General features: G+C 41.5%; 1 protein-coding gene across 2 annotated transcripts in view; it reads right to left on the bottom strand.

Annotated features, from left to right (window-relative positions):
- Nucleotides 1-27,876, bottom strand: part of LOC306899195 (neprilysin-like) — a 44,463-nt gene that overhangs the window by 2,431 nt on the left and 14,156 nt on the right. Inside the window, exons 4-21 of one of the 2 annotated variants that reach the window (XM_079465295.1) lie at nt 27,280-27,441; nt 19,261-19,341; nt 18,071-18,166; nt 17,846-17,964; nt 17,475-17,540; nt 15,392-15,526; nt 14,286-14,387; nt 13,340-13,476; nt 5,946-6,039; nt 5,602-5,730; nt 3,520-3,618; nt 2,960-3,037; nt 2,741-2,844; nt 2,562-2,620; nt 2,345-2,464; nt 2,095-2,240; nt 1,682-1,747; nt 761-856 (exon numbers count right to left, since the gene is read on the bottom strand). In XM_079465295.1, the coding sequence (XP_079321421.1) occupies nt 761-856; nt 1,682-1,747; nt 2,095-2,240; nt 2,345-2,464; nt 2,562-2,620; nt 2,741-2,844; nt 2,960-3,037; nt 3,520-3,618; nt 5,602-5,730; nt 5,946-6,039; nt 13,340-13,476; nt 14,286-14,387; nt 15,392-15,526; nt 17,475-17,540; nt 17,846-17,964; nt 18,071-18,166; nt 19,261-19,341; nt 27,280-27,441 (1,889 nt within the window). The remainder of the gene's footprint in view (nt 1-760; nt 857-1,681; nt 1,748-2,094; nt 2,241-2,344; nt 2,465-2,561; nt 2,621-2,740; nt 2,845-2,959; nt 3,038-3,519; nt 3,619-5,601; nt 5,731-5,945; nt 6,040-13,339; nt 13,477-14,285; nt 14,388-15,391; nt 15,527-17,474; nt 17,541-17,845; nt 17,965-18,070; nt 18,167-19,260; nt 19,342-27,279; nt 27,442-27,876) is intronic. The other variant, XM_079465296.1, reaches the window with a different exon arrangement.

Genomic DNA, 27,876 nt, shown 5'->3' with positions numbered 1-27,876 from the left:
TGTTCATCAGAAAAAATACATTTACATGTATTTATTACAACTCGAGGAAATTATGACCATTTTTTTTTGGGTGAACTGTCCCTTTAACATCCAATTGAGTCATTCTACGCTCTCAGAAAAAAGGTCACTGTAACTGGGACAATGCCCTTTCAAAAGGTACACTTTTATACATAAGGTGTGCATATTAGTACTACAGAGCTACATATTGGTACCGAATGAATACATACAGTATTTCTACCTAAATGGTACATATTAACCTTTAAAAAGGGCACTGTCCCACCGACAACTTTTGTACCTTCTTTTCTGACCGTGCATTCAGACATACAGTATCAACATTATTCAAAATGTTTTTAAAGCCAAGTAGATTGTAAACACTGTCACAAAAAGAAGGTCACATTTTTCTGCATGATGACCACTGGTTGTCATGTTCAGGTCTATGGGTGTCACAATATATCAGTGTTGCCAATAACCAGGATAATAAAAACCATGATTATTGACATCGTTTTAATATTACACACCATAATTTCGTCAGATATTCAGCACCTATTGTTTAAGAAAAGCAAGTAAAATAAATACAATTAAATATTAATTTGATATTTTTTATGATATCACTAAAATAATATTATTGTCAAATCGTTGGCCACAATAATGGTGTAGGGGAAATCTGATATTGTGACATACCCTATTATACGGGTGCCAATTTCAATAGGTTTATCAAAACATGGTTGTTTGTTATTAAACCGATCATTTCAAGTTTTACCTGTGCAAAGTTGAGGAAAAAGAGTTGCTCATGATTGAGGTCTATACCAGGCAGAGGAGCTTCCTTTCCATGCTTCTTCACATAGTTCTGATAGGCCTGAAAAATCGAGATCAAACTGATGAGAAATCATTAGAACTTGTTACTGGAATGAATAGTTTAAAATAGCAGTAAACATTAGATATCATCTCACAGCCAGTTGCTTTCCGAAGGAAATGTCTAATCACATGTGACCCGTGAGTCAGTGACAGGTTTGTGATTGCTGTTTATACACGGAGTCTACATTTGATGGTTCATTGAGACCTTGCATTAAACACATTTAGATCGTGAGCCATTTTTCTCTCTTTGGCTTTTCTGGGGAGACTAAACTATTAAGCCGATTCCCTCTGTCATCAAAGTCTGACAGTGATCCATCCATAGTGGAACACACTGAGCTGAGCTGCCTGTTTATCATACGTTCTTTTTAGGACTTGTAAAAACAATTTATTTGACTATACAGCTCTAGACTGTGTAGAATTGGGGGGAGTGATGTATAACGGATGGGCTGCTTGTGACATCATGACGTCAACCTTAAAGTGATAAAGTTATTTGAATAAAAATATATATTCTTATGATAACATTTTAGGGAAGCAACTAACAATTACACGGACACACGTGTTAGAATAATTTTTACTTCTCTACATTTATTCACTGAGCGTTTTTTTAATAAAACTTGTTATAGGCATGAACAATGAAGCCAACATATGAACCACACATTTCAACTTCATATGCAGTGTGAGACCATTAAAAGCTTTTTAACCTTTTAAGCACCATTACTTTTAAGAGTGTAGAAGAAACTGTATTAAACGCAATCTATTCTTCTGGCAGTAAGGGTGGATGTCAAGACAGCCACGGGAAAGATAAGATGTCCTGTGCTGTACTTACCTGATAAGACTGTCGAATGCCCCCGTTGTCAGCGATGTTCTCCCCAAGAGTATTATTCCCATTTAGCTGTTTGCACAAAGGACACATGAGAGAGAATGGAAAATAAGACAGTAATTTAGATGTCTTTCTACATCCCCAGAAAATCACTGCTCACTTCCAGGAAAACTATTTGTGGACAATAAGGCCCAAATTGCAGCTGTCATAAACTCACAGAAAGCTATGAGGAGCCTCTGATGAGGACATAAAAGATGAATGTGCCAAATACTGTAAACACCCTGAGTAGAACAGATAGAGCTGTGGTGTTTTCTGCCAAACATGCTTGCTGAATGGTTTGGGATTGTAAGCTGTGTTGTGTTGGAAAGTATCTGTCATTTTAATTGTGCGAAGACGAAGATGTAATACAGATGTAATACATGATGTAATACATTTTGTCCATTTGCCAGGTCCCAAGAGAAGCTTCCATACTGGTCCACGATGCATTTTGAAAGCTCATGGAAATTCTGAGTCGAAGATGGAGTCCACCATTCTTTGAGGTCACCATCTTTATCAAAATTACGTCCTGCGAAAAGATATCAATAACACAAAGTTAAACACGTGAAGATTAAACTCTTAACAGCCATTCTTGAAGAAACGTTTAAGATATTGCTGTTATTATTCTGATACCATTATCATCGAAGCCATGAGTGATCTCATGTCCAATGACCATCCCGATGCCCCCGTAGTTAAGAGACCAGGGCTGACCTTTACCAAAGAAAGGAGGCTGAAGAATCCCTGCAGGAAATACTGAGAGAATTTTTTTTTAATATAGACTTACCAATTTCTTACACGGACCATATACAGCATGTTTAAGTTACTGCTAAGATTTGTGTGATTCAATTACCTATTTGGTTTCTGCTTGATGAGTAGAAGGCATTGACCACTGCAGCTCCTGTTATCCACCTTGAATTAAAATTTTGAATACATTTTGAATGATTTTTGAATGAGGCGTTTATTGCTACGTAAGTGTTGAAATGATCCGGCGTGCCTACATGATAAAATGATTAAATTTGGAGGTCTTACTCGTCTTTGTTCACTTTCACTCTTAACTTCTTCAGGCGTTTTTTCTGGCCAAACTCCAAGTTCTTCATGATGTTTTCAAAGTATTCATCTGCATTGTAGTTTAACTAATAATAGAAGGATATCATCAGCATATTAATACTTCAGGTGTCTTCGGATATTTCAAGGTTTGACTTTTTAGACAAATTAACGTTGCCGAGCCTTCATCTTGTAGTCACTCACATATTGGTACTCCTGGTCCAAGAATGTGTTGTTCATTATATTTTCTGAGAAACCAATTCTTTCTCGGATTGCTCGTGCCTATAGGGATAAAGAATACCAAAATTGACTTTTCAAAATAGGTTTTCCTGGGTTGGGCAGTTATAACAGCTATAATATAATAAATTCACCCGGGAAAATAAATAAGAGACCATTTCAAAATTACTTAAACCGGAGAAACAGGTCAAAATAACAGGAAAGATGCTCTGTATTTATTTTTTTCAAACCTCAAATACTGCAAAGAAAACAAGTTCATATTCACCTTTAAGCAATACACCAGTTAAATTTGTACATGTATTTAGGAAAAGTTCTAAATGTGTTTTTTATGTGATAACCTAAATTCTTATCATAGACACTGTGCAGACACTGGACAGGAATGGCCATAATCCATCTAGAAATGCAGATTAAATTATCATTTGAAACGGTCTCTTAACTTTTTTCCGTGGCTAATAATATTGAATATATTTTTAATGTAATTTTCAGTAGGGTTAAAATGAAAACACAGAACCTAAAATCAATATCACCTTCTCCTCTGCAGCATTCTTAGTTTCAGCGTCCATCCAGGCTAGATCATCCAGGTTACTCACAAACACCTCTCTGATGTTAGCAATCATCTCATCCATCTGAGCAGAACACAGAATGTTTAGTTAGCGTTTAAATTATTATGATCTCTGAACCTTTGTGCGTGTCTTTAAAGTTTGCCAAATAATTAAATGATGTAAGGGATAATCCATAACTAGCCGTGCATTAAAGCGTTTAAATGCATGGCTATCTGAGGATTATCCCGCTTTTTTTATTGATGTCACAGTGTATGTTCTGATCAGACACATAAAAATAACAGGGTTTTTTTGCAGTTAATTTTAACTGACCGGAACTACCCGTGCATTCAACGGATTTAATGCACACCTTCCAGCCAATCAGGATCGAGGTTTCAAACAGACTGTGGTATGAACCAGGGGTGTCGCTAGACCCCTTCTACCGGGGCACGTGTTCCAGTATAAATCTGCTATACCCCAGTATAAATAGTTTACTTTATTTGTCAGTGTAATCATTTACATAGATAATAGCAGCAAAAGCGATTTATATTCAACGTAGTAGCCTAAGTCACACACTTAAACCGGTCCGAAAACTCGTGCCGTACTTTCGCGCAGAAATCCATAACCGTGCGTGTCTGTGTGTTTCCTTCCAGCAACTGCAGAGCACGCAGCTGCGCAGTACACATGCAGGCACTCAATTGTGACGACACGCAAATAAGGTAGGCTATGGAAACATGACGAAACTAAAGTACGTTTCTAAATAATATAGATCATCTTATTTCGACTCATTAGTTAACAGCACCTGTAGATGGACGTCAGAATTTGTTTGTGCAAAGCAGGGAAATGGAAGCAGTGGAAACTACTTTAGGCTACATCCCCAGCCAGTCAGGTCTCAGACATTAAAGGAAAATGTCTCAGGAAAACCTTTGTCAAGTCTGTAAAATAGCATTGTTGCTTAGAAAAACATTTCTATTTTTCTTATTTAATTTACTAGCTCTAGTTTAGGACTGTACATAAAAATACATAATAAAGTTTAGGTTAAGTATGTTGAAGATTGTTAAATAATTTTAAATACATAAATGTTTTGCTGTACTGTAGGAATGGTGGTTTAAGCAAGAGACGTTTGAATTGTGCATTGTCTTGCAGGATTTTAAGAAAAAAAGTAATGGGGGCATGTGCCCCAGAAGATATTTAGGTCTAGCAATGCCCCTGGTTTAAACAGTTTTAATGCAAGCCAATCAGAATCGAGTATCTAAGCAGACTATGGTTTCGAAAATTAAAATAGACAGATTTTGATATTTTGCGTAATAACTTTGTAAATGCAAAACATTTATAAACCTTTCAGACAGAGAAACCTGAAAGCTTTCAGAATGCGGTTATCAGCACTAGATAGCAAACATGACAGTTGTTGGCATGTGTTCGTGTGCGAATCTGTAATGTTATCCTGGTGACCTCAAACAACAGACTGTAGATGCATTGAAGAGTGATTTGTGGGAGGGATATGTTTGGGTCACCTGATCATGAACACGCACACGTTCACACACACACACAAATGCCTGGCACTAATGTGTGTGCTTTACATGCACTCATTACACACAAATCTATTACATTTACAAATCTGACTATACATTTATATGGGCAGTAACCAGCCGCAATCTTAAAGGAACAGTCCACCCAAAAAATACTCACCCTCACGTCTTTCCAAACCTTTTATCCAATAAAAACATTTCCATACTTACATTTCTTTTACTACAAACATTCTGGTCTGTAGTTTCACATAAAACATTGGAACATGGAGAATCAAATTATACAGTATAAGACAGAAGTCAGTGTACATGTGGCGTGAGGCCAGGAGGGTCCAGTGATTTATGAAGTGTTAGATAGTGTGTTTTATGACAGGCGGCACTAATACACTGGTCAGCTGTTCTTACATACGCACATATGGACCCTACTCAAATCATCCCACACAAGCCTGAAAAATCATACATACACACTGAAAAACCCACACAAACTCCAAGGAACATTTTAGGACCCGCACATACATCCACTCAACACACACACATAGCTCACCATGTCTTTGCTATCTCCAGAAAAGGCCTCTTCCACGTACAATCTCCCCACAGCATTTTCCATGTTGTTGTTGACGTAGATGGCACACTGCCTCCAAACTGCTGCTTCGGAGGTGGTCCCATAGATAGCCTGAGTAGACGGAGGAGAAAAGCATAAATGTGTCATGGGTCATTTAGCTCAATTATGGTATTGTAGTCTAACACTATGCCAAGGTTATCGGTTTGATACTCAAGCTTAATATTGAACTTTGAGTATATTGTAAGTTGGTTTGGATGAAAGGGTCTGCCAGGTGCATGTCAAACATGGCAGTCGAATAACAGTTTGAGAATTTTCTTAGTATTCACCTTTCTGAAGGGTTTCCTGGTCTCCCTGTATGGCCTGCTCAAACCGACCACCAGATTCATAACGAAACGCCACACAATGTAGTTTTGAAGGTCTCTGCACACATGTTTATGTTAATAGTACGCTACTATATTTATGCATGCTAAACTCTTGTTTATATATTGAAAAAGTATACTATTTTAAATAAAGGTGCTACACGATGTCATAGAAAAAAAATTGGGGGCTGTACGGTTGCATAAAGAAACTTCATAATCTTTTGCACGAAAGCTTCTTTGCAGACTACAAAACAGCAAGAAAGAAATAGTTCTTATAACAACTTTTGATAAAATTATTTGTCCATGACATTGCTGTGTACAACCTTTTGTAGCAGCCTATACAGTGCCCTCTACTATTAGTGGCACCCTTGGTAAATATGAGCAAAGAAGGCTGTAAAAATAAATCTGCATTGTTTCTCGTTTGGACTTGAGTAAAACCATTCGAATTGGGGGGATATCACATTGTAAAAAAAATGTTGGCCACAATTATTGACACCCTTGTATTTAATCCACTCCGCTACCTCAATTTATAAGAAAAACAGCTGAAAGGGGGGTTTCTTTTCAGTCTGATGAGATTTGAGAATACATTGAAAGTCATCCGAGTCCATTCCTCCATAAAGAATTTCATCAGATCCTTCAAATGTTGGTGTTCCGTCTTCTTGAGTTCCTCAAACTCATTTTCTGCAGGGTTCAGGTCAGGGAACTGGGATTGCTATGGCAGGATCTTGATTTTATGTTCATGGACCCAATTTATGTTGATTTTGATGTTTGTTTTGAACCAATGTGCTGATGAAAGATCTAACCACGACCCATTTTAATATCTGTATACATTTTATATCTGTTAGTATTTGATATAATACATGGTGCCATGTATCTGATCAAGATGTCCCGAACCTCTGGTATAAAAGTAGGTCCACAACAATGTCGAACTGGTGATATATTCAACTGTGGCACATATTTTATCCCTGTGTGCACGAAACCTTGTGTTCCCCTTCAGTCGGTCTCTCGACGTTGTGAGAGACTGACTGGGGTTTGATCTTGAGAACCTACCTTCTCCGAGATAATTAATTAATAAAACGCCAATGGGCTTGGCGAATGGCACGCGCACGCCAGTCTCCGCCCCGTGCATACGGGTATAAAGGAAGATGGCGGCGGTCATTCACTCATCCTTTGTTCTTCGGAACCTGTGTGTTTGCTGATGCTACACGCGATACTCGACTTCGAGAAAAACCTGCTGGATTTATGACGCGGAGCAGCGGACTTCTCCTTTCGGTGGACTTCCCCTGGGCGTTTCGGCAGAAGGCTACAGACCTTAAGAGGTAAGTCCCTCCGGCTACGAGCATGTTTCGTAGCTGTATCCTTGGGTGCGACAGACTCATCCCGGAGTCTGACGGCCATGATTCCTGTGTCACTTGCTTGGGGCTCAAGCATGCTGAGGCAGGTTTTCACTGATGCAATGTCCCGTGTGTGCGGACATAGCAATCAGGGTGTTGCGGTCACGGTTGGCTACGTTCTTTCGAGCGCTGCCACCACCCCGTCTGTTTCCCAGGCGTGTTCAGCTGCCGTTTCGGCGAGGTTGACCGCTTTGGCGAGCGGCGGGGGTGATTTAGGGACGCGATAGATGTCGCTCCGTCAGCTTCACGCTCGCGGACCATCTATACCCCTTCACGCTCACCTGGTTCGTCCCCTACGAGCGGCAGACGGCCGTCTCATAGTGGTAAGACTTCGCACACGGATGATGACGCTATCTCTGTCGCTGCGTCGGACAGCTGCCTGCTGGCATCGGATGCGGAAGAGAGCTCCGGAGGAGACTCAGGCTAAGATGTCGGCCATGCTTTCCCGGGCAGCCGCGTGCATCGGGTTGCAGGGTGTAACAACATCCTCGCCGGAACGCTCGCGGCTAGATGCGCGGTTTCGGGGGCGTGGTCAAAAGCCACGCCCCGCTCCGTTACCATTTTTCCCGGAGGTGCATGACGAGCTCGCCAAGTCCTGGAATGCGCTCCTTTTGGCGCGTTTCAGGCCGGAGGGCTCTGTGGCTGTGACTTCCCTGGTTGGTGGGGCGGCTAGAGTCTATGTTGACGTTCCCCGCGTGGAGCGTGCAGTCGCGGGCCACTTGTGCCCGCAGACAGCTGCCACTTGGGGGGGCTCGACCTAGACTCCCGTCCAGAGCACGTAAGCTCTTCGACACTCGTCGAAGACTTGCAGTGCTGCTGGACGAACCGCCTCCGCTCTCCACGCCATGGCGGTCCTCCGGGTTTTTCAGGTAAGTCCTGAAGGATTTGGACGGCGGGAAGTTCGACCCAACTCGTATGAGAGCTACGTACTGCCACAGACCGCGCGCTACGAGCGACGAAGGCCACGGCACGTGCACTGGGTCGGTCGATGTCCACAATGGTGGTCCAAGAGAGGCATCTGTGGCTTAGTCTTGCGCAGGTGAGCGGCGCCCAGAACGTCGGTTCTGGATGCGCCCATCTCGCAAGCAGGGCTGCTTGGTGATACCGTGGAGGACGGCAGTTCTCCGCGGTCTGGCAGACTGAGGCGATCGAACAGATCCTGCCACGCGCCAACGTGCCCGCCAACAGGTCGGCATGGTCTCGGGCACAGTCTGGTTCCCAGCAGCCCTGCCCTCCCGCGGCGGCCCTCCGGTTAAGGAACCTCCCAGAGGACGACACACCAGAGGTGGACCCCCGCGGAAGAGGGCATCTGTTCCCCGTCAGCAGCCCGCCAAGAGGTTCTTTAAGCGGCCCTGACGGGACAAACCAGGGGGAGATTTTACTGGGCCCGAATCCCGGCCTTTCCAATGCCGGATCGGAAAAGGACGCTGCCTGCCGCGTTCCATCGAGTCTGGGCCCTTTTCAGGGTCCGGCGCCCACATACTCTCAAAGAGACAAATCTCCCCTGGGTTTTCCTCCACAACACTCTCGTCCAGACGGTGTATGGGATGGATCGGGCCGCCGACCGCAATCTCCTCCGGACATTGCGTTGGGCCGCCTGAAGCAGGTAAACATACAGAGCCGTCAACCTCCCTGGGGGTCCCCCCTGTGCGAGGTGACCGTACTGTCAGCCACCGAACCAGCCTCCCCCGGCACGGTGAGGCAGATTGTCCTTCTGGTCCCGTTGTCACGGTTCTTGGGCGCTTGGTAGCGCACCAGCCCGTCACACTGGATAGAGAGGACGGTCCGTCTCGGTTACTCGATCCAATTCGCCAGGCGCCCCCCCCAAGTTTCGTGGCATTCTGTACACCTCGGGGCGAGGAGAGAATGCTTCCGTACTTCGGCAGGAGGTCGCCGCCCTTCTGGCGAAGGGTGCGGTCGAACCCGTCCCTATAACCGAGATGTCGTACGAGTTTTACATACTTCATCGTGCCCAAAAAAGGGCGGGGGGCTGCGGCCCATTTTTGGATCTGCGGCACCTGAACAAGCACCTGCACAAGCTGCCGTTCAGAGTGCTGACGCAGAGACGCATCCTGGTCTCGGTACGTCACCAGGATTGGTTCGTGGCGATCGACCTGAAGGACGGGTACTTTCACGTCTCTATTTTCCCCCGACACCGGCCGTTTCTACGGTTCGCGTTCGAGGGAAGGGCGTATCAGTACAGGGTCCTGCCATTCGGTCTGGCCCTGTCTCCACGTGTTTTTTTCAAACAAGTGGAGGCTGCCTTAGCTCCTGTCAGGGAGCAAGGCGTGCGAGTGCTAAACTATCTTGACGACTGGCTTATCTTGGCACACTCGCGAGGTGTGTTGTGCACGCACAGGGACCTTGTGCTTCGGCACCTAGACCGTCTAGGCCTCCGGGTCAACCAGGAGAAGAGCAAGCTCTCCCCCGCGCAGAGCACCTCTTACCTCGGTATGGAACTAGACTCTGTCCGTATGTCAGCACGTCTCACCAACGAGCGTGCACAGTCAGTGCTGCGTTGTCTGAGGTTGATCAGTCAGAATCCCTCGACGCCGCTGAAGAATTTTCAGAGGCTCCTGGGGCACATGCCGTCCTCGACGGGGGTAAACCCTCTCGGGTTGATGCACATGCGGCCGCTTCAGCACTGGCTACAGAGTCGGGTTCCCTGGACGGCGTGGCACGCCGGCACCAGGCGGATTACGGTAACGCCTCAGTGCCTTCGCACTGTCTTACCCTGGTCAGACTTGACCTTTTCTCCGAGCGGGGGTCCCGCTCGGACAGGTTTCGAGGCGTGTCGTTGCGGTGTGCAAGTGGGCACGCAGTATCGGGTCGGTGGACAGGTCCCCGACTGCGTTGGCATATCAACTGCCTAGAGTTGTTGGCAGTCCTTCTGGCACTGAGGAGGCTCCAGCCCCTCGTGCAGGACAAACACGTGCTACTCCGGTTGGACAGCACGACTGCCGTAGCGTACATCAATCGCAAGGCGGCATACGCTCACAGCAGTTATCACAACTCGCCCGACGCCTCCTCCTTGGGAGTCAGCAGGTGAATCCCTGCGGGCCACGTTTCTTCTGGGCAATCTGAACCAGACAGCCGATGCGCTCTCTCGACAGTGTACTCCCCACGGAGAGTGGCGACTCCATCCCCGTGCAGCCCGGCTCATGTGGGAAGCGGTTCGGCAGGCACAGGTGGACCTGTTGCCTCCCCGGACTCCACCCATTACCCGCTATGGTATTCCCAGACCGAGGGTCCCCTCGGCACGGATGCCCTAGCACACAGCTGGCCGCGGGACAAGCGGAAGTACGCCTTCCCCCCCAGTGAGCCTCCTTGCACAGGTCCTGTGCAAGGTCAGAGAAAGGGGCATCAGGTTCTGGTGAGTGGTGCCATACTGGCCCAACCAGACCTGGCTCTCGGATCTGGTAGATCTGACGACAGCCCCCCCTGGCCCATTCCCCTGACGAAGGACCTTCCGTTGCAGGGGAAGGGCACGTTGTGGCACCCCAACGCAGGCCTCTGGAACCTCCATGCCTGGCCCCTGGACGGGACGAGGGCTTGCCCGTTAGCGGTCCGGGAGACTGTCTTACAGGCTAGAGCCCCGCCTCTAGGCGGTCATACGCTTATAAGTGGCGCCAATTGTCCTGGTGTTCTCCCCGGGAGGAGAACCCGCGGAGTTGCCTGATCGGATCAGTGCTGACCCGCAGGTAAGTATCCCCGTCAGCACAACCTGGTCACCAGGTTCCTCAGGAGCGCGAGAGGGGTGTGTCCACCCTGGCCGCGCTCCGTACCCTCTTGGGACCCTAATGTGGTCCTACAGGGCCTTGGTACGGCCCTGGTGAGCCCCTAAGTATTGCCAATCTTCCTCAGTCGGATGAAAGATGCACTCTTTGTGGCGCTCACCTCCATCAAGAGGGTGGGGGACCTACAGGCATTCTCTGTGTCCCAAAGGTGCCTGGAACTCGGGATCGGTAATTCTCACGTGGTCCTGAGATCCTATCCCGACGACGTGCCCAAGCTTCCCACTACTCCCTTCCGGGACCAGGTGGTGAACCTGCAGGCGCTCCCCTCCGGAGAGGAAGACCCAACCTTTCTATGTGTTGTGTCCAGTACGCGCGCTGCGCCTCGGTCTGGACCGCACACAGAGCCTCAGAAGCTCTGAGCAGCTCTTTGTCTGTTCTGGGAGACGGCACCCGGGGGGGGCTGTCTCCAAACAGAAGTGGCGCACTGGGTACCAATCCCAGGATCGCCGTGCCCGCTGGCAGTGAGAGCCCACTCCACTCGTGGGCACTGGCACAGGGCGCCTCTCTGGCAGACATTTGTAGAACTGCGGGTTGGGCTACGCCCAGTACCTTCACGAGATTTTACAATCTCCACGTGGAACCAGTTGCAGCACATCCCTTAAACGCCGCCAACGTTTAGGGTGGGCTCCTGGTTTGGGCGTACGCCTGCGAAAGCGCCTTCTCCCCTCACCAGGTGAGACTAGTGCGCTATTGTAGCCTACCTACTTTCCCCTCTCGGGCGAAGTATAGGCATTCCATCCATCACTAAGCATTGCACTTGGTAACAGACTGGGCGGAGCCGTCTGTTAGAACCAGGTCCGTTACAGGTAGAGTCATCCCTGCTCAGGCAGACCCCTGTATTAGGACTAGTGCCCCATACGTAGTGACTCCCCTTTGGGTCGTCCCGTGTGTTGAATTCCTCACTCAGGATTTCCCGATTGGTGAATCTGTGACCTCCCCGCCGGTGGTAATCCCACCTGGATTGTCCCCCTATTCGGGCTAACACCGTTCCGCATGTTGTTCTCCCCGCCGGGGAGACCATGTCATGTCTCCACATGTACCTCCCCTCCGGGTAGGATGTGGCCTCCGTAGCACACTCTTCTAAGAGGAGAGCAGTGTTTCCCCAGTGTTCGGCTCCGGACAGCTCCTCGCTACTAGAGGCGTACGCCACTGTCCGTGAGGCCGTCAGTAGAGGCTTCTCGGTATGACCAATACTATATGACTGGAAGATTACGTCTCGCGGTAGCACTCTGGGACTCGCTAGCCCAGTCAGGGTCGCTCCGCTAGAGGTCGTGATATCGGTGCAAGCGCTGTGGCGTTTAAGATTGATCCCCAGTCAGTCTCTCACAACGTCGAGAGACCGACTGAAGGGGAACGTCTCGGTTACGTCTGTAACCTCGGTTCCCTGATGGAGGGAACGAGACGTTGTGACTTCATGCCACAACGCTGCACCGAATCACTGCAGTGAACGGGAGTGCCCTCTCAGGTTCCTCAGTACAAAGGGTGAGTGAATGACCGCCGCCATCTTCCTTTATACCCGTATGCACGGGGCGGAGACTGGCGTGCGCGTGCCATTCGCCAAGCCCATTGGCGTTTTATTAATTAATTATCTCGGAGAAGGTAGGTTCTCAAGATCAAACCCCAGTCAGTCTCTCACAACGTCTCGTTCCCTCCATCAGGGAACCGAGGTTACAGACGTAACCGAGACGTTATTGCTGCCAACAAAAACTATTTTACATTTCATATGGCCATAGAACCCAGTCCTGGTTGACGTTCCAGTATGGCAGATTAATACTGTGTGAGGTTTTTTTTTGCATGAGAGCAGAAGATGTGTTTCTTGAACAGTGTCCCAAACAACTTGTGGTGATGTAGGTGCAGTTTTTCTTTAATTTAATTGTATTTTTTCTGACACTAAAATTCAACTCAAGTCTTTGGCCACTTAAAATATTATATTTGCTGTGCATTTAAACAATAAAGACACTTCCAGACAGATTTGCAACTTCTCCAGGCCATTCAATCTTTTTAATTATTGCCCTGATGTTGTAAATGGAAATTTGTATTGTTAAAATGTTGCAACTTTGTAGATTTTTTAAATAAAAGATCAAAAAGAGAAACAATACAGCCTTCTTCGCTCATATTTACCAAGTTAGTATTTGTAGTAAAAGCTGGTAAATATATCTGTGTATAGTACCTCTTTGTATACTTGGTAAGAACAGGGTTGAGCCTCTTAAGGTAGTTAGGAGCGTACAGAATAACCTCCTCACTGTCCGTAACAGGAATGTTCACTGTGTCCATTATTTTATTAGCGAAGAAAGTCCAGTTGAACACCTGAATATGAACATTGAAAAAGTTCATAAGTATAGAATTAACAATATTGTTCAAAGAACAACATAATAACAGACAGTGGTGATTTGTGTATAGCCATTGAGCTGAACATAACATTTTCTCAACAAATTACTTAAGTTACGGGTAGAACAATATGTTGTCCCAGCCAATCGCTAACATGTTATTTTTATAGTACCATTCAATTTGGTTAATTTCACCTTAAAGGTCCAGTGATCAAATGCAATATAATATACATAGCTATGCCTTCAGAGGTGTATAAAGAGCTTACACAATGAAGCATTAATTATTTTCCTTAGAATGAGTTATTTCTATCTGCATACACCGCCGGTCCCCTTGCATGTAATTCGACATGTCCTGATGGGAGGGGCAGAGCGAGCAATTCCCAATCTTGTGCATCTTGCGAGGAGGTTGCGAATTGCAACCAATGGCTTACTCCACTCCCTCCCTTTGGCAGCATTACGGTGGCTAACACAGGACTAAGATGTTGTTACGTTTTCGCTTCTTTGCCGAAGGGAGATAACGAATTTACGAAATACGCTCTGTAGAGCAGTTTGTCTGTATAGGGCTACTGTAGAAACAACATTGCGTATTCCATGAAAGGACACGGGGTGTATATAAATAGAAATAGCTCATTCTTAAGTAATAACGCTTCATTATGCAACATCTTTATACTTCTCTGAAGACTTCTTAGGTATATTTTATTGCATTTCTGTCAATAGATCCTCCGAAAAATTACACACAGCACCTTTAAGACATTAAATAAAGTCTTATAGGACATGAAACATTCTTACCTTGGATTCAAACTCTAGACTGAAGTTGGTATTCAGTGTCTCTAGAGGCATCTTGTTATAAAGCAGAACTGGGTTGTTTCTGTCTTCTGGCGTGTCCGTTGCCTGTAAAGACATAGGCATTTCTAAAGCATAACAGAGAATGGATGCGAAAAACTTTTGCCTGCATTGGGGCATTAAATCTAGAACCTGTAACCTAGAGCCAAACCCACCCAATTACAAAAATACATAACACAATGAGCTTGAGTATTAAGTTACTGTCTCAACAGCGGTGGGGGTCTGATGAGCTCCAACACAACCAAACACATTTGCTAGAACTGTAACCCATACTCTGTAAACTTATATAGGAATGAGATCACTATATCGTTAAAGGTAAAAACATCACCATGAACTAGAGGAAACACATGCCACTGATATTTACAAAGTAATGTTGGTAAAACAGCCACTCTGGTCAATTGTTTCAGTGAAGAGGACAAACAGAACAGATGAGTTACAAAAAGAAACACACTGTTCTTTAGGCTTTACATGTAAACTAAAGTTGCAAGTAACTAAACCAGTATTTTCCAGCTAAATAATCTTCACAACAAGAAGCTAGATATTTGCATACATAAGATAAGGGAAATTAGTATGTACGTGAGAGACTGAGACTATAATTTTTTTTTATCTTTATCAAAAACCAAACATCGTGGCTGTCCTTCTCAAAACTTGGATGTCCAAACTCGCTGTTTTTCAGGACATGGAAAAAACACTGTACATTTATTGGTTAGATATTTGCAAGACCCAGTGACAAACATAAAGTGTGACTTATAATAATGATGTACACCAAAAAGTAAAATTCACAAAATAAAGATGGTTTAGAAGGACAGCAACGATATTAAATATTCAAAATGTATACAATATTTAAATATAATATATTCTAAACATATAGTTTTTCATCTTCACATTCGTTTTTAAATAATAACATATCTTAATGCAATATACTTCTGTACCAATTTGTTACACCAACCTCTGGCCAGTATCAGTGTCTTTAGGTTTGATGAAGACAGCTATACTTAACTTTGTTAGTAAGTTGTTTGAATATTAAAATATCTTCAAGTTTTCATGCTTACATTGGCAATTTCTTTCTCCATCATCAGCACCCGAGAAACCTCATGTTGGATATAAGTGTCATTAACCTCCAGACCTCGGTCAGTTCTGATGAGCTTTGCCAAGTCAGTCATGAAGTTCACATATGTATCACAGGCCTGAGAAAAAGTAGACATTGAAAACACATGAGTGGTAAATTCAATACCTGTGAACATGCTTTATATAGTATACGAGCCTACAGATGCTCCACATCTGTGCGGTCTATAAAAAACTTTTTCAAGCTAATTGGGTTGATTTATTCATTCTTTTCTCCCATCCTCATCCTTTCCTTCAAAAATGATCTTGTCAATATCTCCATCCAAATCTTTCAATCTGTTTCCTTTCTGGTGAACTGAAGCTTCCCAAACATTTTTCTCCACGCTTTGTTTCTAATTAACCAACCAGGTCTGGAATGGCTTAAGGCACATAGCACTTAAGAGTTATAAGTCTGCATTGAACAATGATTGTATGATTAACATTAGCCGGGTTTCTATCTCCCTGGTTTTATGCGCATTTCAAAGTTTCGCATCAGAAAGGAGTGATGGAAAAGCCATATTTTGAAATAAAATCAGTTATTTTGCCAAAAAGATTTTATGCTCATGTGAGGTTTTATTCTTTGTGAGAAGAGCAGTTAAAGCGAATAATAGAAGATGGAAACGCATTTGCTAAATAAATTATGACGTAGCGAACATTTAAGCCACGAGACAAAGCGTCTGTCACCGATTGTGTCTTTCTGGTTTCCAGGGGCCTCATTTATCAACAGTGTGTACGCACAGATGTGTGCCTAAGAACAGTTTCTTAGTTTCTTTTCATGCTCTACCAACTTGTATTTATACGTAGAATTGTGTTAAAATATAAGCACAGCTCTGAGCATGCTTACTCGTAGTATTACCGTTCTACCACTAGATTATCTAAGAATCCTTGTGTTTCCTGTGTCCTTTATTTGCAAATACTTAATAAGTGTCATGGCTGATCTCACTTTGCTGGGTGATTTGGCAAACCTTCTTTTATTGAAAGCACAATGTAAAGACACACTTAACAGAGCAACATGTGACCCAGGACGACCCTGGTCTTAAGTAGCACAGGAACATTTTTAGTAATAGGCGAAAATTTTCTATTTTTCTTTTATGTCAAAAATCTTTAGGATATCAAGTAAAGATCATGTTCCATTTTAGTAAATATTTAGTCAATTTCCTACCGTAAATATAAAAAAAAACTTTATTTTTGTTAGTAATATGCTATGCTAGGGACTTCCTTTGGACAATTTTAAAGACGATTTTCTCAATATTTAGATTTAGATTTTTGCACCCCTTAGATTCCAGATTGTAATTCCACCAAAAAATAACTGCAAATTCTGTTGCTTTTCCTTACATTTTCATTTATGGAAAATAAATATCCTAAAAATAATTATGAAATTAAAAATAAAAACCAAATTGAGCAAACCATGCATTGCGCAAAGAATGCGTCTTCAAAGACTGCTCTCGGTTTGTTTAGTGAGAGAACAGAATACATTCAAGCGATTTAAAAAAGGGAGGTTTCGTCACCATATATGGTTAATTGGGGGTTCCCAATGCAAATGACCATGACCAATCATAGTGCTTAAGAACGAGGGATTTATCAACAAGGATTACTTACTGGTGTACGTAAAAACCGCATGTGCACGTTTCATGAATAAGGATTTTGTTTGTACCCTTTAACCTTTTCTATGCAATTTTGATACATTTTGATAAATGAAGGCCCCTGATATTACTGTTGGTTAATCGGATACCAATACCGCCGTGATCCGCTCTAGGAACTTGATGGAAACTCACCAATTTCGCATTAGACTTTCATCCTATTGTTTACCAAACCACCATCCACCAGCATGGAAATTCATGCTTGTCTAAGCTTGTCTTTTCGTCAAAGAAATAAGAGGTCAAGAATAAGAATGAGAGAGAGAGAGAGAGAGAGAGAGAGAGAGAGAGAGAGAGAGAGAGAGAGAGAGAGAGAGAGAGAGGGGAGAGAGAGAGAGAGAGAGAGAGAGAAAGTGAGAAGATATACCTTTTGTTGTTTAACAGTTCATCTTACCTCTTTATAGGCCCCAGTGCACTCATAGTAGTCTCTTGAGGATAGCCCAAGACTGGGCTGGTCGAACTGGCACAGAGAATAAAAACAGAAGACAATCACCCTTTCATTCTTAATAGGAAACCCAATGCATATACAAAAAGAGCACTCTCTGTAAAACAGTATCGTTTACTGCAATTAAAACCATGAGAGCACTCAAAAGCCCCCTCTAGGGCCTATAAACAGATTTAGTGTTTGTTCATAAAGATTTTGTGATTTTAAGTGTTTGGCTTAAATGGCACAATGAAGAAAGAGCTCACGGCTGTTAAGAGAAAGTGTTTTTTAGTGTTTACACATGTGAAAAAAAGAGTTAGTCTGTTGTGACGCACACCTACATGAATGATGTGTGCATTGGAGTCTCTGTCATCTGTACCGATAAAAAAACTAATTAGGACTTGCTTCCCATATTTCTCATTCAGTTTGGCTATGGCATCTTCTGCTCTCCAGTTCATTCCTGCAGAAGTGAGAAGAGACAAGAGGAGAGGGAATATTGTAACATAGTCCACTAATGAGGTATTTGGAGTTCTTCATGAAATATCTTTTGAAAAAACATCACATACCGTATGTGTTGTCCCAATCATCTGTTGCCATGGGCCACTCAAAGACATCTGGCAGCATTGTCAGCAGAGGCAAGCCTCCTCTCTGTTCAATGAAGCCTGTCAGAAAAATGCAAAACATTGATGTAATGAATGCTTATTTTAGCATGCAATAATAATTTAATCCCGTCTCTACATAGCTCAGCTGAGTAATGTCACAAAGTTATCTTTTTCAAGTCCTTATGACAGTTGATGATGACTTTTCAACTCGAACAGTTCCTGTAAACGAATTCAATTATAAATTATAATAAAAAACTTGATTTCATTTTTTGAACTTTACTCAGTATGCACCCAGAAGAAAATGCTATTGCTTGAAGGTTGCTCTTACGTAGCTCAGAAGATAGAAAGGAGTCCTTAGTTGAGTTTAATTTGATTTTCAAATTTCTCCTAAAATTGCTTAGAAAATGTGATATTTTGAGTAAAAGTAAAAAAGTAAGAAAGTACTATTGTTTGAATGTACTTTATTAAATGTAAAAATTTATATGTACAGCCGCGGAAAAAATAAGAGACCGTTCCAAATTATCAATCAGCATTTCTAGATGTATAGAAACAATCTTTGTATTGAAATTTGGTAGAAATGTTGTTAGTAGTTCTAAATTTCTCTGACTAAATAATAAAGTCAGAAAAACTGAAAATGGTTTTTGAAATGGTCTCTTGATTCCCTTACACAGCTATATTTATCTAATGTAGTCAAGTAAAACGTATGACATAGGCTATGCTTTATTATGTAGGGAAGTAAAAAAATTCAAAGTAAATATACCCAGAAAAGTAGATATCTGAACCTTCAGAGTGAAAAAAATACTTTACACCTCTGTACAAGAGAATGTAGATTGCATAGGTAAAATCATCTAGATTTGGGTACATTTTATGCGAAATATCTTTAGAAAAAGTATTGATTTGATTGCAGACTTGACAAATCTTATACCAGTATGTGACATTCTTGAGTGATATTTGTGAGATTTCTTCCTTTTCTTGAGAATAATACGTAAAGCAAATGTTTGCTCTACATTTAAATCATTAATGTCTATGCAATATAACCAATTTGTTGAAGAGATCTAATTTGCAATATATTTTTGTAATCCCATTTGATTAATGAAAAATAAATTAATATTGGTAAATATTTGTTCAGTTGTTCTAATATATTGTGTACTCACTCTCATTGGTGCAGGATTTGTAGAGGATCTTGGCTTTGGCTAATGAGCTGCTGCTTCCACTGTCCTCTCGCTCCAGCACACCTGTAGGTAAAATAGCAAAGAATTACTGAGGTATACATTATGACTGCCTTCGACTATACCTTTAAAACACAATTAAAGGGATACTTTATTACCAGATTAAAACTTTTTGAAGCTCCAAAAAAGTGCATCCATCTATCAAAGAACTGCTCGACACGGCTCCGGGGTCTTGACAAAGGTCTTCTGGAGCGAATCGATGTGTTTGTTTAAGAGAAATATCCATATTGACAGCGCTATTAACCTTGACGTCTAGCTTCCGTCATCTCTCAAATGCGCATGAACCAGAGGCTTGTTTTTCCGACAGATGAAGCAGGCAGTTCTTTGATCGATGGATGCACATTTTGGAGCTTCAAAAAGTCAACACTGATTCACTCCTATTCTACCGTTTGGAGGTAAAATGATATGTGGTATCTTTTTCAAGAAGAAAACCATATTCAGTCAGGATGCCTTGAGGGTGAGTAAAACATGGGGGAATTTTGATTTGGTAGTAAAGTATGCCTTTGAATAGTGCCAATTACTGTACATGTGTAAACTGGTTCCATGTGTCCAACCACAGTAGTTTGAAAAAACACACATCGCAATTGTGTGTTGTGTAAATGGTCATTTGAGAAACATACACATGTGTAGTCACAACATAAAAGATTCTCCCCTCAAAATCCAAGTCACAGTGCAGGTGATATCATTAAAACAAACTTTAGCTAACAAGGTTTAGACATTAATTAAAAACGCCTAAACACCCTATGAATCAATGTGTTTGTGTACAAAAACTAAATGAAAACCTCTTGCTTTGCAACAGAGCGTTTACTGGAGTCACACAAGAGTCCTTCATCCTTGTCTCCTCTTTACCTTTCATTCTTTATCTGTCTGAATAATTGGGCCAGCTGTTGCTCTAAATCTCTTGTATCCTGTCCGCAGGGTTTGCGTTCAGATTTTGTTTTAATTAGTGCTTTGGTTCAGAGTGTTTCCTGTGAAAGGGCACAGATCATGTGTGTGTGAGTGGATTAGAGGCCGCCTGGTGTCCATGTGGCACGAACCCCTACAGCTTCAAAACTCTGTCACTTCATCTCACTCACTCATTGTCTTTATCCATCTGACATGTGCAGAATACATTTTTTGCATTATATGTAGATTGACTTCTAAGACAATTACTTATTAATACCAAGGAAAATCACAAGTTATGAATACAAACCAGTCCAGATAAAAAGCTCTAAAGACTGGTGTCCATATCAAAGACAAATACTGCGTTTTATCTGTTACTGGAATGACCGTAAAAGCAAAAATACAGTCCTATTGAAAGTAACTTTTTGATATTAAGATCAGCAAGTAGCCTTATCTGACCCACATCTCTGACAAAGCTCACTCTGTCCCTGCAGGAAACAGCCCTTCCCTCCAGCATCTCCTCCATGTATATGCATGAGTATTCCTGCTGGCCCTGTTCGCAAAGCTTTTCGAATTTATATCCCATTTTCCTGTCACCTCGATATGGATTATGCCCCTCACCGTTGGCCTGTAATAGTCTCCCAGAGATATGTTAACATTTAGACATTCAAAAACAAAAGTTCAAAAAAGGCATGCACATCCACACACCACAAGGGTGCAGGACAAAAGCATTGAATGAAAACAGAAAAAACAACATGTCCACACACTGAAAACTGCTCCACAAAATGAATAAATAACCAGCAACGTTTACAGTTGAAACGTTGCTGATTAATTAATCCACTTGTTGAGCAGTTTTCAGTGTGTGGACATTTTTTATTTATCTGTTAACATTATAACATCCATAACGTACTGTATTAATCTCCTTTTTTGGTCCAAATATTCCTGTTAGTATGATTGAATTCATGGAAAGTTTCCCGTGTGTGAAAAGAAGAAAAGAATGGAAATACCTCTCACTGTTTTTGTTATGTTTCCTATTTATCTCTTTATTTTCTTTTTCTTTATCACACAGTTAATCTTGTTTATAACCTGTGTATTCCAAGTCTTTCTCCCCTCCTCTAATCCAGACGTTCTCAATCTTGTGGTCTCAACCCCACATGGGATTTCCAGAGATGCAGATGGTCACGTGAGATTTCGATTTTGATAGATAAAGGGCTAATGAGCTGGCTGCAAGTATCCTAAAAGATCCTAAAAATGGTTGGAACAAGAAAGTTTGCCGTAGCCTACTCCTTTCTCCAGACAGACAATAAACAATGAAAGTAAATTAAGGACACTGTTGCTTTGAACCACCCATCACAATGTTTAACTGCCAACAGAAGTTTTAGTCTAATTTCTTTATTATCTCTCTTTATTATCACATCTTACAAACTCTGTAGGTCTGTTAATTTGACTTCCATTAAGAGTTTATGGCTAAAGTTTTCCAACTCTCACCTGAGCTGAACAGCCAGCTAGAGAACATACCTAATGCCTGGTTAATGATTTGGGTCTTAAATATGTAGAGATTAAAGTTTTGAGAACTTTACATTTATAACACTGGGTTGTTTTGTCTAATGCTGAAAGATAGAGCGTTAAAGATTGTAGAAAAAGAGAATAGCTTCTATATAGGCTTTCTTTTGCAATGCCTAACAGCGAGGGTCGTAAAAGTTCAGTTAAACAGAGGGAGTTCGACTGCAGAGAGAGTGAAATGGAACTTGTTTCTCTGTGGCCCTATTAAGTTAAACTGTTGTGAAGGATCAGTGCTTTCATTAATAAGACCTAAGACTCTGGACTCGCAAAGATGCATTGTTAGCATTATGAAAGTGCTATGAACAGTTACCCTCCTTGTTACTTTTTCGACTGATTTATGGAGGTCTTTTAAGCGTGAACTTTGAGGTTGCAGCAGGTCCAGAACTTTTTAACCAGGGTTTGCACATGTGCGTAAACATTAACTCTTTCTAAAAAAAAAGGTAAAACACGCTACATGGTGTTTTATATAATAAATTCAATTATTCTAGTAAATAATATCTAATGTCAGCATCTCCTGGTGGTTTATTTAGCATATTTTGCATTAAGTGAATGCTTGGCTGAAAAGATGCGTCTTTAGTCTAGATTTAAATTGGGCGAGTGTGTCTGATCCTCAAATAATATCAGGAAGGCTATTCCAGAGTTTAGGTGCTACGTATGAGAAAGCTCGACCACCTTTGGTGGATTTAGTTATTCTAGGTGTTATCAAAAGTCCGGAGTTTTGAGATCTTAGAGAGCGTGATGGGTTGTAGTGTGATAGAAGCTCTGGTAGGTAAGTAGGGGCTAAACCCTTTAAGGCTTAATAAGTGATTAAAAGAACTTTAAAGTCAATACAATACTTAATACTAAAATTGGGGTTATGTGATGGTATTTTCTGGACCTGGTTAGAACTCTGGCAGCTGCGTTCTGAACTAACTGTAGTTTGTTTATTGATGATGCAGGACAACCACTAAGTAGCGCATTACAGAAGTCAAGTCTTGAGGTCATAAATGCATGAATAAGCTTCTCCGCGTCAGCAACACATATAATATTTCGTAACTTGGCAACATTTCTTAGGTGGAAAAAGGCTGTTTTTGTGACATTTGAGATGTGATTTCGAAATGACAGGTTGCTGTCTAATATAACGCCTAGATCTTTTACTGTATTTGTTGGAGTAACAGTACATCCTTCAACTTGCAGTTTATAATCAGAAATATTTGGTTTGCGTGTCTTTGGTCCGATAGGTAATATTTCTGTTTTATTAGAATTTAAAAGAAGGAAATTACAGGTCATCCAATGTTTTATATCTTCAATGCACTCTGCAAATTTGGATAGCTGGAAGGAATCATCTGGTCTTGATGAGATATATAGCTGAGTATCATCTGAATAGCAATGGAAGCTAATTCCATGTTTTTTAATAATGTTTCCGAGGGGAAGCATGTATATGGAGAACAGCACGGGTCCCAGAACCGATCCCTGAGGTAATCCACAATTTACTTGCGTTAGATTTGATGATTCCCCATTTAAATGGACAAATTGATGTCTGTCTGAAAAGTAAGATCTGAACCATTGTAGTGCCTGTCCCTCAATACAGGTCTAATTGTGTAAGCGATCTAGAACTATGTTATGGTCTACGGTATCAAACGCAGCACTAAGGTCAAGCAGGACCAGGAGTGAGATGTTACCTTTATCTGATGCTATAAGCAGGTCGTTTGTAATTTTAACGAGCGCAGTTTCAGTACTATAATGCGGTCTAAAGCCTGACTGAATTTTTCGTGTATGTCGTTATTTAGTAAGAAAGAGCACAACTGACTGCACACTACTTTTTCTAGAATTTTAGACAGGTAACAGAGATTTGAAATTGGTCTTTAGTTTCCTAGTTCATTTGGATCTAAGTTTGGTTTCTTGATTAGAGGCTTAATGACGGCCATCTTAAAGGGTCCTGGGACATGGCCTAGATTAATTGACGAGTTGATAATGTTATATATAAGTATAACAGATATAAGTATATGAATAAGTCATATTAAATGATGTCTCGCCTAAATATAGTATGAAGGGGCTTACATATGGTTGTGGCCACAGGTGTCTACATTGCTGCCGTCACCTTTGGTTGTAAAATCCGTTCGGACGGAAATTCCTGCTAAAATGGGACCTTGTAGATTTGTGTATTTATGTTTTCCCAGGTGAAATGTATTTTTGTATTTAAAGGGCTCTATTCTCACACACCAGTTTTGTATTTAATATACAAAAAATTTGTCTTCAGTACTTTTTAAATGTCACAAGTGTAAATTTTGGAGGGTCTACTGACAGGAACGCAACATAACATACACATAACTATGTATTCAGAGGTGTATAAAGACAAAATTAAGCGTTATGTTTTTATTACCTTAGAATGAGCTTTTTCTATCGAAACTGACAAACTGCTCTATAGAGCAGGTTTCGTAAATACATTCAGCAGGTCTACTTCAGCAAAATCTTAGCCCTGTGTCAGCTACCGTAGTACTTTAAAAGGGGGTGGGGGGGGACGGGGTGTTGCGAGCTGTTGGTTGCAACCCCCACAAGATGCCGCTAAATTTCATACACCAGATCTTTAAGATAAACTTCAGAAGATCTAAGTGTATTCAACTGTGCTATTTTGAGACAGCGTGAACAGAAGAAATAAAGAATGTATTTTTGGACTGTTTATAAAGTATAAACTTAAGGTGTGAAAATAGACAATAAATTGTTTTTTAGTGTACTAGTGTTTTTTTATAAATTCACTCAATATAATATGTTTTTAAACTAACCTTTAATGTTTTGATAGCCTTCCGCATGTTGTATGTTTGGGTCTACACAACAGCACATAACATTTAATATTCATACTTGCATACACACAGTCAACTGTGTTCACCTATCGGCTTTGACAGTTCCAATATGGCGGACGATTTGCATATAATGAGCTATAGAAAGAGCCACTAATAAGGTATGTACATCTATGTATATATCTATAGTTTTAGTCTTAAGGCATCAGTTTTTTAAGAAGTTAATCTACCATTTCAACCATACTTACAGTTCGGATGTATTGATACTGAGGACAGTCAACTAAAGCCAGAGCACTGAACACTAATGCAGTCAAATTTATATTTGAATAAAAGTCTAATAAAGCCACTAAATAAGCTGTAATTTTCCAGACAGTGTTCCCTTTCATTTCGCAAATACTCAACACACTAATGCTAATGAGGGGATTTAGATTTGTCTGGGGACGTCACAATTCCCACTCTTTTCCCAGCAATTATCATTTTTATTGAACTCAACAGAGTGTTTGTTCGCTTTAAATCAAGAAGTCATTAGCACTCTGAATTAAACGCTTGTGAAGAAATGGCTGATTGTAACATATCATTCATTATTAAAAGGCAGCACCAAGGTGCAGAGAGATACAGCGACAAAGAACGAGAGACACATGAGATAGAGGGGGATGTTTGACATTCTCATCATTGCTTGTGTACCCGGACAAGCACTACCATCAGTGTTAAATGATAGCTCTGGTAGCGTTTGACCCCTGGAGCTCGAGCTCCCCACAGATTTGATAACATTTAACTCTTAACACGTCCATTCCCCCAACCTTCCTGCACTTCCTGCTGCTTTCTCCACCTCCACCACCTAAAACATGATCATTAGTTTACATGCTTCCTCATCTGTGCCCCCTTTACAGTATCTCTCAACCCCTTGGGGCTGCTGTAAAATTGTCCCTATAAATCAGTGTCCATGCTTGTGCTAATAAGCTACTCTTGCCTGGTCAGAGAGCAGATCTCTTACACCTTCTCAGATCATCCAGGATTCAAATCCCCCTTTTACTCATTATCAATCCACATCTTGTATGCCCCTGAAAGCTTGAACAATCCTTGCTTCATTCCTCAAGACACACTACAGTGCTGTAAACGTTTCTGGATTAAAATATATTAGTCTGAGAGAATTCACTACTAGTGTAAAGAAGAAAAAAAGCCTATGTAGAGACGAGTACCCTACGTCGTTTCCAGACGCGCACCAATGTAAATATAACGCCACATCAATGGTACTTGGACCGCAAGCGCTTTGATTGGTCTGCTTGAACCCCCTCCCTTCAGGTCAAAAAACTATGTGATGGCATCGGGTTTACTCATATGCATTTCCAAACTAATTACATAAATAAACGTGTTCATCTGTGTAACATCTCAAGCTGCAAAAGTGACTGTTTGCCGCTATTACTTCTAAATGCTTCAGACAGTGTACACAACAGACGCTTCTTCTACGTCTCTTGTCTTGTTTACACAAGCAACACGCCCTATGGCTACTGATGCCTAGTGGCCATTGCCTGTCGACGCGGACCACAATGCACAAGTATAAACAAAAACCGGTCTGACGCAGAAGTAAAATCCTGCCTTAGGGGGCTGCAGGTCCCCACAAACTTTTACCACCATTGTGGTGACATGATTGGATAAAACCAACTCCTGAGTTATAAATTAACCTGTGCTGGGTTGCTCCAAAATGTTGGGTTGTTTCAAGTCATGGTTGGGTAACAATAACCCTACATAGGTTCAATTCTATCCCAATGGTTTGTTTTGTCATATTTTGCCAAACACATTCCAATATTTTATACACTGATGCCTGTAGACCCCAAATAGTTCAAATTTCAGTTCAATTCAATTTGATTTATATAGTGCTTTTCACAATGTGCATTGTTCCAAAGCAGCTTTACAGGAGAAAATAAGAAAAAGAGAAAAGCTAAAACACAACACAGTGCATGGTGTTTACACAACAAGCAAGACCATTCTAGTAAACAATATCTAATAAATGCAGTCTAATAAATCAGGCCCACATTATTTTTTAAACTCACATAATCCCTTGATAGATCTGGATAGAAACATACATTATTTTATTATATTTTATTATACAATTAAATTTATCTAATTGATTACATTATTTCCTTAATTTATTTATTATTTCCAATGTATATTTACTAACCCTTATAAAGTTTTATGCATTTATCAAATATTAATTTAATCTATATATTCATTCATTTATTTTATTATTCACTTTTATTCTTATTATTTGTTAATTTGTAAATATTGTTTAACCTTGTTGGGAGCTGTATTGTCTCTTATGCTGATATGAGTCTTCAATGGTCTCCATCTCAAGGTTCATAATAACGTCACAAGACTTATCTTTGTCTAATCTTGCATGGTTAACCACACCCATTGAATCTGTTTCTTGTCAGACAAAGTTTAGACAGAGCTAGACTGAGCATTTAAGCACAACTGAGATTATTCAATAAATCATATTTCTGTTTATTAAACGTCACTTTGTCTCCTGCCTTCTGTTCTTCCCTTCAGCTCTGTATCTCCCTGGTGGTAGGGTTAACGTATTTACTCACAAAGGAGTTGATATTTGCGGATTTAATAAGTTCCTGATGGAGAGAGATCTAGTGAAACTGGACTTTATGCCAATATGCCATTGTTATACCCTAACATACCCTATAGCCCATGGCTTCAGATGGTGTTGCTGTACCTTTGAGTACCACCTCCAGTTCATCTCTGAGGATATCGAAGGTGCTGTAACGTGAACTGGTCTCAGGTATGATATTCTTCTTTAGCCAGCCTCCACAGGCGTACTGGTAGAAGTTGTCACATGGGTTTACCGAGGGGTCCATGTTCTCAATAAGGCGAGATGCTACAGTGCACAAAACAATTTTCGAGTGAACAAATTTTGTGAAACCATTTCTTAAAGTAGACAACAAAGATCCGTGCTTTAGAAAACGATTGAAAGACAGCATAGTGTCTATTTACACTGAATACAAATAGCCCGCTTTGTTGGCAGAGCCTATTTACACTAACTCCGCCCACCAAGATTGATGCCATTTTGAACAGCGACTCGAGTGGCATAAAGTGTAAAGTCTGTATAGCGCAGTATGGGAGACAGGGATTCTAATCACGTTGAAAACTTTCTTTAACCATTTTTATTACTTTACAGATCATAAAGGCATTTTTTTTATTCATTATTCATCAATTTAAGGTTAAGGGTAAGGTTAGGGGTAGGTAATCATATAAGGCATTAATATCTCAATAAGTTGCTATCATTTTTATAATTTTTATAAATATAATGATT

Source organism: Barbatula barbatula (assembly GCF_947034865.1).
Source record: "Barbatula barbatula genome assembly, chromosome: 10".
In the NCBI taxonomy this organism is placed as follows: Eukaryota; Metazoa; Chordata; class Actinopteri; order Cypriniformes; family Nemacheilidae; genus Barbatula; species Barbatula barbatula.
The sequence above is the reverse complement of the archived record's forward strand: the minus strand, read 5'-3'. Positions and strand labels throughout refer to the sequence as shown.